Genomic DNA, 10,764 nt, shown 5'->3' on the forward strand with positions numbered 1-10,764 from the left:
GGTCCGCCAGAACCGTGTTTTTAATTAAACTCTGTAATTACACTTCCACTTCTCTCCAGTGTTTCTCCACTAAAGCTGCAGTAAACTTATTCGGACATTTATCTGTGCTGATGCTGTAAACAGATGGGTTAAAATTACGACATTATTCTTTTCCAGGTGACTGTAGTTTTTGACTAATTAATACGCAGGAAGATATGTTTTGCTGTGTTTGACAGGCCACGTTAGGAGCCCATGCTAAACCTCTCACTCCTGGAAATTCATCTTTTTGTTTTTTCTTAGCTGTGATTTCTTTTTTTTTTTTTTTTTGTACAGGGAAGGAAAATCAGCTTGGCTTTAATTGCTCCTCTGCAATCATGGCACAAAACTCAAAGATAGTGCTTATTCCGGTGACCATGTTGTTCCCCAAAGATAACCGTAAAAGAGCAAGTGATGGAAATAAAATAAAAAAGTGTGATCGTCCCAACCCAGTGTCTGAATCGAGAGTACTGTAGTACCTCAGTTTTACACCTAGAAACAGATCCATTAATAGTGAATTCAATTTATCCCTCAGGATTTTCAAAAATGCTCCCCGAGGCCTTCAAAAGTTAACAAAGACAGCAAATACAAACGAAATAAGTACACCTGCAACCAGCTCAGTCCCGTGAGTTTTCTTATTTATAGGCTGCTTCCAGAAACACACAACGATGGATGAGGTGCTGCTGTAATATTTTAAAGACAAATTTGTAACAATACAAGACAACTGAAATGCTGCAAAACACATAATTAAACGTTTGGGGGTAACTTTAAAAGAAAATACCGTCCGCGGAAGCAAAAAATAATAATTTATGCAACAGTTTAAACAATTACGTTTATCCGAATATCTTAAAGTGGCAGCTTTAGATTTAAAGAGCCTTTCTTGTGGAATAAGTGGTTTTTCGTGTTTATTTAATACTTAACTTTTCTTATAGGCTTTTTTCTTAACACGTCCGTTAAATAGTACTTACTCTATTCAGCTCAGACTTGAAACTTTGCTTTACTGACTCAATGGAACTGAGCTGGTTCGCTCATCAGGACAGCAGAATAGAACCCGAGTCTGCGTCTGTTTTACAGGTAAAACGTGTTAAAGACACTGCAGATCGCACTTACGGCGGAATATTTCTCAATCTACAGTCTCTAAAGATCAAGTTTTCCCTGGAAAGAAATAGCCGTGATGTGCAATAAAAATAGTTGTCAACCATTAAAATGACTAACTGAATTAATATTTTGTGTTTTTTGACAGATCAAGCCATATTTATGCATTTGTTCGCCTGTTAAGTTTCATGTCACTGCATTTAATCATTTTCAACTGATATTAAGATCATTTCGGATCATTCAAAACTTGCTTTTGAGATACCTGGGAATGCACCCAAATTGTTTCTGCAGGAAATGATGTTGAATGTTATAAAAAATGTCAGTTTTCACAAAGTCATACACAGTATGGTAGACTGATGTCTGAGTGTATATAAATATTGTATGTCATTTTCATATTTTCTGAATAAGTTAGGGTATGAGTAATGTGCAGTGATGTAGCATCTCTCATAGGCGGTGTACGCTTTTAAATTGTATGTACTTTTCGCTAACATGTTTTGCTGATGAATTAGGGGAACAGTAAGTAGAGAAAGACGCTCAGCAGTCGCAGCAGAGGATGGGAGCGCTGACCAGGGTGCTGATTTTTAACTTCATGTCAGCGGTCGATGAGTCTGTATTTCAATGAGCGCTATCAACGTGTAACTCCCCGAAATTCAGCCGAAAGCCCTGTTTTGTACTTTCCCCTCTCCAGATTTCCATCTTTTCGTTTGGTTTAGGCTAACGTTTTTACTTACTAACATTCTGCATCTCAATTTTCCAATCAGTCATTCCTCATCCTCTGTTTTGATTCCAAATTCCCAACGAGTAACCGGTGTCTACACTTACCTCCAAAACAAATCATAAAGGGATTTAGCTGAAGGTCGCAAGCTACAATAAAGAATGAAATAAATTTTACATGGGTAGACTGATCTGTATGCAGTGAACTCTCGCTGCGGCTAGTATATGTATTCTGCTATGCAATTATTTTTTAACTTTTATTTTGTAATCGCTGGGACGAGTTTTGTTCAAAAACTAGAACCCACGTATTACCATAACGCGTTACATGGAATCCGCAAGATAGATTTTAGGGTATGCTTGATTTTGCCCATGAGGATCTCTTACTGCACAGATGGGGTCAATGCCGCTTTCACCCTCTCCCTTCAGTTAATGAGGCCATAAAAAACATTGCACTTGCCTGTCGCCCATCTATCTAAAACATAAAGAAAAAAAGAAGCAACGCACCTTTGATGCTACGTCTAGACAACATGCAGGAGAAACTTATCAACAGTTGTTTGATTTCAATTTTCCACTGCATCTTGCCGAGGTCATAATACCAACTTTATTTTCAGCGGTGCATAAATTAATTACACGCATTTAATAACCAAAATATCATTATATTCCCCCCTTAATATCATAAACGTTTTACGCCAGGGAAGCACTTAATAGTGCAGGGGGCCGTAACAGGCTATTATCCTTGTGTAATGCTATTAGAGAACCAATTATGAGCCATTATACTTGCTTTTTTGCAGTTTATGTGATTTCATCCAATCCCGCCCTCGTCTTCAAAATTTCAGCTGGTACTTAGAGCCTAATTTTCAGAAGGCAGAGAAACGACGATGTCTGTACTCCGTGTCCCAGATGCGTTTTAAAAGTAATTGAAAGGGTCCCGCTGCATATCATTTACAGGCAAAGAGAAAATAAATCCAAGGACCCCTTGCTGTGAACAAAATCAAAATTTGGATGTATGAGCGCTCAGCAAGTGAAGCCTTGTATAAAGTGGACCCCTAACCCATCTAATGTGCAATTACTGGTCTGACAGTCAATTTAAAATCCAGAACCAGTCATCTAGATTTTTAATATGAAAAAGCGAAGGGATTAAAAAAAAGTGCATGGCTGTCGATAAAGCACGCATGTTTGGGAATGATTTGGGAATAACAACGCATAGCGCTAAGCAATTCGTACAAGGTACGTGTTTTCTTTTTTTTTTTTAAAGTCTCGTGCTTTGTCCAGATTTGACGTTGTCCAGCACGTGAGCGCTTCGGAGCACCCAGCGGACCTATCCAAGTCACTCAGAGCAGACAGCGCTGCAAATAATCAGATTAAGACCAATTATGCGCGAGATTATAAAGGCGAGTGCTGAGAGGTTGAACGCGCTGCAGACGGATATAAAGACATCTGGCTGCTCCCAGAGCTGGGCCTCGCTCTCCGCCACTGCGTGTGTGTTAGAGCGAGCGAGCGAGCGAGCGCGCGCGGGAGAGAGAGAGAGAGAGAGAGAGAGAGAGAGAGAGAGAGAGAGAGAGAGAGACCCCGAGAGTGTGTGCGCGCGCGCGCTTGGCTGCGGGAGTGTGACTGCCGGTAAATCGTACACACGCACACATACACTCACCCGCTCGCCGGAGCAGCGTGTGTACAGCGTCCATCAAGAGCTCTGTTCAGCCGCTGTCATCGACCACGAACACACAGCAGGTACGTTATTTATGCTTGCGTAACATCTCAGACTTTTATACGCAGGAGAAAGACAAGAACAGTGACATTAAAGTACAGTAATAATCATATTCTCTCTGCATGTTGGAGGACACCTGATTTTGTTCGTGTGATTTTTTTTTTTTTTTTTTTTTTTTTTTTGATAATATAACGGAGCTGAAGTTCCCATAAAGTTTCTGATTTGACAGGTGGAAGTCATGTGCAAGTATGAGAAGGATTATGTACTTATTCTTATGTAGATACATGTTTACAGATGACATAAAACTTAAGATGTCAATCAGGTCCACATAATAATATGCGATATATTGTATAATATAATGTACTTACTGATTTGTTTTGCAGAATAGGAATCCGGGCTGTTGTAGAGTCCAGAGAAATTGTATAAGGACAAGAAAATGTTTTATTTTCATTGTCCACCTCAGCTGGACGGGGAGTGTTGCAGGACTAACACTTGTGAGTACTTCTTCACACTCGCTGTTCTTAGTATGTAACTGCATTGGGCTATTATAATAATAATTATTCTAACTATGGGCCTGTTCATATGTTGAATGCATAGAGGGAAATGTTCAGTTGTTTCAAAACCACAATGTGTCAAGCTTGTATTTCGTGTATACATTGTGTTCTGATTGGAAAAAACAAACTCGAAAGCAACCTGCTAACACTGCTTAAATTACACCCTGTGTCTGAAAAATCTTTTTTTTTAAAAAAAATATAAATGAATATAACTGAGAAAGCAGCGCTCTCGAAGCGTATGAACAAGGTAGGCATATAACTGATTCTTAGTTTAGATTCCCCCTTGCAGAGTAAAGAAAACATTAACACACTTTTTGGAGGTTATATCGTTTATATCTCTACGTTTGGCACTGGGTATGACCTTTCCTCGCCGGTTTTGTTTGGAGTGTTTTATTATTTTTATGACGCTCTTGGCCCCACCTGGTTCCATCGCGGGCCCGGGCTCCAGCTTCTACCCTCGGGCCACACGGGCTCTTGTGTTGCCTGCCTGCCTGCCTGCCTGCCTGGGCACAGATGTTTCATGACTAATGGACACCTCATTGTGGTCACGGTCCTCCCTCCTACCAACCGCCTGCATCACTCACTGCTCGGCGTCGCTCAGCTAAATGTTCGCAAAAATCGAAGCTCTCCTTGGCTTCAGATAAACAGATGCTCGGTACATTTTATATCTTATTGGCATGATGACTGGCAAAGTAGCGTTTCCCCCCACGTCCCAATAAAAAAGAAATGTGTAAGAATTAGGCTACTATAACAGTTTTTTTTTTTTTTTTGCTCAGTCTGACAAAAGTAAAACAAGACGCTGAATTTTTTTTTTCTTTTTTTTTTTTTTGGAAAAGCGAGGCCTGGCTGCCCGAGCTGCGCTTATTGGAGTGAAAGTTGCCGAGTGTGTGGTGAAAGTTCTCAACGCCGTTTCTCCACACCTTTTTCAGTGAACTCCGGCAGTTTCGGAGGCCATGCAGCCGCAGACTTCGATGACGGATTTCTGCGAAGGAAGCAGCGCAGGAACAGGACCACGTTTACCTTACAGCAGGTATGAAACGGGTGAAGGCTGAAGGCAAACCTACTTCTAGTCTCATTTGAAGGGAAAGAGCATAAAGTAACAAAAAAAATAAAAAAATCTGCAAACATCCTATTCGTTTTGTGTGAACGCACAGCTCTAACACCAGAACTGATTTTCTGTGAAAGTCAAAGTGTTACTATTTTAAAACGTTGTAATTGAATTCAAATTTATTTCTAATTTCTTTTATATTGCTGGAAAACAGAAAACAGTTTTCCCGTCACTGTTTTGCTAGTAAGATGAAAGCCTGTTCGTTTAAAAAAAAAAAAAAACATTCTTTGCTACGGGGATGAACAGTTTTATTAAACTTGACACTATTCTGGATATTTTAATGTACCTTGATCATGTGCCTTGAACTGGTGCTGTATAAATCATGACAAAAAAAAAAAATCATCCGTGAAGTTAATTATCTAACATTGTAAGTCGCTTTAGACGGCGGTGTCAGCTAGCCTAAATAAAGACTAGTAAAAATAATAGAAGAAAGGGTTTATTCGCGTTCTTTGAAACGTGTAATAACGCAGTGAAAAATCCCGGTCATTTTTTTTTTTTTTTTTTCGCAACGACACGCGCGCGCGCGCCCGCACGCGCCCGCACGCGCTGACACACTAAAGAACCTGTGTTCTGCTGCTTCCAGCTGGAGGCTCTGGAAGCGGTGTTCGCGCAGACCCACTACCCGGACGTGTTCACCAGAGAGGAACTGGCCATGAAGATAAACCTGACCGAAGCGCGTGTCCAGGTGAGGCTCGCGCGGACCAGGACCCCCCAGCGCACCCCCATCCCCCACCCCCTCCCCCACCCCACTCAGCGCCAGTACGGACCGCAAGACCCGTCTAATGAATAGAACCCCATAAAGTGTTCAAAGCACGTTTGGCCAAAGAAAGTAAATTAAGCCACTCTGTCATTTTCGTGATGCACTTTAATAACATCAACATAATGTGGAATATTAGATTAGGTTGATTAATCGGTCATTCATAATTAACTAGTGATAATGTTCTACACTAATTTGTCCGCGTCTCAAAGGTACGAAATTGTTCTAATATAAATCCATTCCGGAGCGTCAGAAACAGAGGTAAAACGGTCTCATTCTTCACATGCTTATATGAATCAATGTGCATCCATTCAGTCCTTTTGATTCCCAGTCATCTGAGAATGGATGCACGAATTTCATACTTTCATAAACACACACACACAAGTGTGTATGCATATGTGTGTGTGTATATATATATATATATATATATGTATATATGTATAGGTATATAGCAATATGAATACACACATATACATGCGCGCGCGCGCGCACGCACAAACACACATAGAGACGTCCTTCGCGGTCACTGTTCAGATAGCTCACTTTCTGACAATTTAAATTCAGAGATTGCCCGGCAAAATATTCTTACCGCTATATAAACATAGCCGCATGTAATGAAATTCAATGTGTCCTATATGTAATTTCCTTCCTCCCCGATTTGCTTTTGGGTTTTGTTGTGAGCGCAGATCTAATTGTGCGAAATATAATAGTTTGGCTTTTGTTCCCCTGGGTCATCTTACTATCGCTTAAAACCAATGACTGCACATAGATAATGGAATTCGCTGCTGTAAATTAGGGATTGTAAACAAATTATTTCCCTCTAATCGGATTACGCGATTCGTATTATTAAATCTGAACATGAATCAGACGCAGCATGCAGGGATATTAAACTTACATCATTATTAGAAAATAAATTTTCTTTTTGTTGTAGTGTGTAGACCCTCCTTTAAGTGTCAATTGGCCTTGGCTGCATTAAGAACAAACTGCAAATTGAGATTAATGGGGCAATTATGGACTATTCAGACGGAGGAGATCATGACTTCTAGCTGGAAGGTGCAGGGGTGAGATAGTGCTGCGACAATTACATTCCCAATATTGTTGCCCTGCCTGTAAACTGTTGTCTTTTATTATGCTGAGTGAATACTATATGTTTTTTTGTTTGTCTGTTGACATTATTGTACCTATGCACAATGCCACCGGGTCTGCGGAGATAGGACCCCATTATGGCCTTTTTTGCATTCAAACATGATTAATGCGTTGGAGAGCACAGTCTTAATCGAATCTGATGTTGTCAAACAATCACTAAATAGGGAAATAAACGACTTCATCACGGCTCTCTCTCAGAAGCCGGGCCACTGTCAGTAGGAAGTCATTAAAATATGATAATGAAAAATTGCTCAATTAAATGTTGTTATAGCCAATGACCTTCATTCAATTAAGATACAAGAACTTCCCCGCATATGCAGAGCATTTTGTGCTCGTGAAGTTTTTATGTAAGTTGTCATAATACAGCGGGATTGGGGGGGTGGGAGGGTGGGCACCGTGAACCTTTAATTTCTGACAAAAGTTTTTCATAATAAATAAGGCAGAGGCAATGTTATTAAGTTGCTAGCGAATGAAAATATTTAAACTTTTCTTCCTCCAAACACTTTCTGCTGTAATATTTCGCAATAGAACACCATTGTAGAGTGTCATAGAGGTGCTGGGGGGGCAAATGTGTCCCCCAGTATTTGTCAGATTCTGTATGTGTCTCTACTGTAAAGAATTTTTCAGTCTGATCTCCCTAACCTGACAATTTAAGTCACCTGACTTTGAATAAGTCAAAAAGTATCTGCAGTGATCTGTATTGGAATGAATACAGAATATTGCAGGTACCTTTTGCCTCCCCCTCGCATAATACCAAGTAGCAGAGATTTTTTTTATTTTTCTTTGAAAGCAGGATTTTGAATGAGTTAAACAAATCCAATAAAATGTTTAGAATACAATACTGCAAACGTTATCTATGTTGTGTATAGTTGAATTCCTGCCGGGCTCTTTTTGGTGGTTTGTGACCGCCCCTCAGGTTTGGTTTCAAAATCGGAGGGCCAAGTGGAGGAAGACGGAGAGAGGAAGTGCCGAGCAGGAGGGGAGCAAGGAGCAGGTGAGAGAGGGGGCTTCACCGGTGAGGAACCTCAGCTCCCCCTCTCCAGATCAGAGCCGGGGCAAGAAGGAACCCCTGGAAATGCAGCAAAGGTGCCTAACACGTTCGGCCTCCATCTGGTAGCCGCTAAATGTTATGACGTCAGTTAACATTTAATTTCCTCCTCCGCTGGCCAGTCTGAACAGAGCGGTGGGTCCAGGAGGTCCTTTCTTCCCTTCCTGCTTGCCTGGGACCCTCCTGAACACCGCCACTTATGCCCAAGCGCTGTCCCAAGTGGCCACTCTGAAAGGTGAGGCCAAAGAGTACGTCTCTCTCGTGGCTAAATTGTTCTAACAATAACTAAGTAAACATGAACGATACCAAACCTGAAAATTAAAAAAAAAAAAATAATAATTTCAGGAGGCTTCCTGCATTTCCAGTTTGAATTTACTCCTGGAGAGTGTTAGGCCTGCTGTGTAAATCACAGAATCAGAGCAAAGCCCAGCAGATGCCAGTGATGGTTAGAGTTTCAGTTCCTGCAAATAAGTTATCTGAAAAAAATCAATTTGTTTAACATGCTTTGAAAAGTACTGGCCGACAAACCATTAGTTCGATCTCTGCTGCAGAAAGGCTTTTGTGTGCGAGAAATGGTTGACTCTTCGCGAACGGTCCTTGGTTGATGTTCTTTGTGATCTTCCTTTGTGTTCTTCGTGCGCGCTATTTGACGATGACCCAAACACGACTGTGCTGTTCATCGGTGTTACAGTGGTGACTACATTTCAGGCTGAGTTTTTTTTTTTTTTTTTTGGTTAAATTTCTCTGTGATTCTGTGTTTGCCTGTAGCGTAGGGCCCCTTCAGGGTGTTGCTCTGGGTGAAAGGTATTTCTGAAAACATAATTGGTGTGTGGTTAATACCGATGAGAAGCACGATGGTTTCACGGCTTGAGTTGGCGAAAGCAGTAAGCCGGCATGGCACAGGTTCTAACCCAGTTATGTGCTTTTCACCCCCACCCTTCTTATTACCACTCCAGGAGGTCCGCTCTGCTCCTGCTGTGTTCCTGACCCCATGGGCCTCTCCTTCCTGCCCCCCTACGGTTGCCAGAGCAACCGGACGGCTAGCGTCGCAGCACTGCGCATGAAGGCGCGCGAGCACTCTGAGGCTGTGCTGCAGTCAGCCAACCTCTTGGGTGCGGGTGTGCCAACAGGCTCAGGGGCGGGGCCAGGGGCAGGGTCCGCTGCAGGTGTGCCAGTGGGCGGGAGTAGCCCCGCACCCATACCCAGCGGCAAGACCCCCAGCCAGGAGAGTGGCACGGACAAGCCATCGCATGGCTCCAAGGACCCCCTGGAGAAGAAACGCAGCTTGTGAGCACCCCCTGCAGGTCAGCCACTGCCGGGACGCTGATGCAAATGGGCTGGTGTGGTACCGTGACCCCCCCGCCCCCCCCAAATGAGACTGTTCCATGGGAAGATTTTACCTTTTCCGAATTCTACAAAGTATGGAGTCAGTTAAGTTATTTATTTAATATACATATTGATTTTTGTGTGGCCTTGCTCAGTATTGGGGGATTTTTTAGCTCCCGAGGTGCGGGGTGCTTGGACACAATTGATTTGTATTAGATTAATTAACGTATTAAATGAGCATTGTTACTGATGTGTGAAAAAGCCGGTGTGTACATGTAAAAACATTTGCACTGCTTGCTAATATGCAGCTGTAACATTTCAAGAAGTTAACGTTTCTACTCGGGCAGCACACAAACTACACGGGGGGGGGGGAGAATGTCCAGAATATTAAGTAATGAGCCTTGTTCATCTTAATGCTCTGCTTCTTTGTGCGGCTGCTTAGCGTCAAACTCACACTGTAAAATAATGATATCGATAGACTAAGAAGTAAAATATACTGAAATCTTGCATTCATGTTCTGCAATATTATTTGCGGGAAACATCATGTCGTTGTTTTGTAAAGTCTATGACAAGTGTCTGTGCTTCATACGTATATATTTTGAAGGTAAACGCAGACGAGCTGTATACAATATGCTGTATCATCAGATATTCTGTGGATCCATGCTATCTTCTGTCCTGTTTTGACATGTATTTAAAACAATTAAAGATGTAGGCACACTTATGTACGTCTCCTGTAGCCTATTGCTTCAGCCATCTGGCTCTTATTAATAATTAATTTACTTCCCTGTTCACTAGAGGTAAAACTGCCAGAATGAGTCTTATTATTTATTTACTTTTAGGAGCATCCTCTTTGCCAATCACACACATGCCATTTCCAAATCTCAAACTAAATTTATCAACACTAGCTGCTAATTATTAATGTTACAATTTGTATTTACATATTTAGCCATTTTTACAGAGGAACACCATCACAATTAGGATCTTAAAACATATCATTCATTTATTTCCATTTTATGTTTTCGCTGTCTGTTTCTCAGTAGGGGGCATAAATAAAGAAATAGTTGTGCAGATTAAGGTTATTTGAAAGGATTGTACATGAAAAGTTGTTAGACTGATTAAATTTGCGTCCTTGAGGAGTTTCAGGAAATTACTTTTGATCGTCAATAACACAATTAAGTAAACTACACACACATTAGCATGAATAATTGATAAGAAATTATGTATTACCACGAAGTACTGATTTAATAATTCATGATGCAACACCCAGGCGACTTGACAGTACAGGATAATGTCAGA

The 10,764-nt window shown here is 41.3% G+C and overlaps 1 protein-coding gene across 1 annotated transcript; it reads left to right on the forward strand.

Annotated features, from left to right (window-relative positions):
- Positions 1-3,456: 3,456 nt before the first annotated feature.
- Positions 3,457-9,433, forward strand: drgx (dorsal root ganglia homeobox). Its single transcript, XM_018724895.2, has 7 exons — positions 3,457-3,552; positions 3,913-4,023; positions 5,013-5,113; positions 5,775-5,876; positions 8,011-8,180; positions 8,265-8,377; positions 9,099-9,433. Exons 2-7 carry the CDS (start codon positions 3,966-3,968, stop codon positions 9,431-9,433), a joined length of 879 nt encoding a protein of 292 aa, XP_018580411.2. The 5' UTR covers positions 3,457-3,552; positions 3,913-3,965.
- Positions 9,434-10,764: the final 1,331 nt, after the last annotated feature.

Source organism: Scleropages formosus, chromosome 8, assembly GCF_900964775.1.
Source record: "Scleropages formosus chromosome 8, fSclFor1.1, whole genome shotgun sequence".
Lineage (NCBI taxonomy): Eukaryota > Metazoa > Chordata > Actinopteri > Osteoglossiformes > Osteoglossidae > Scleropages > Scleropages formosus.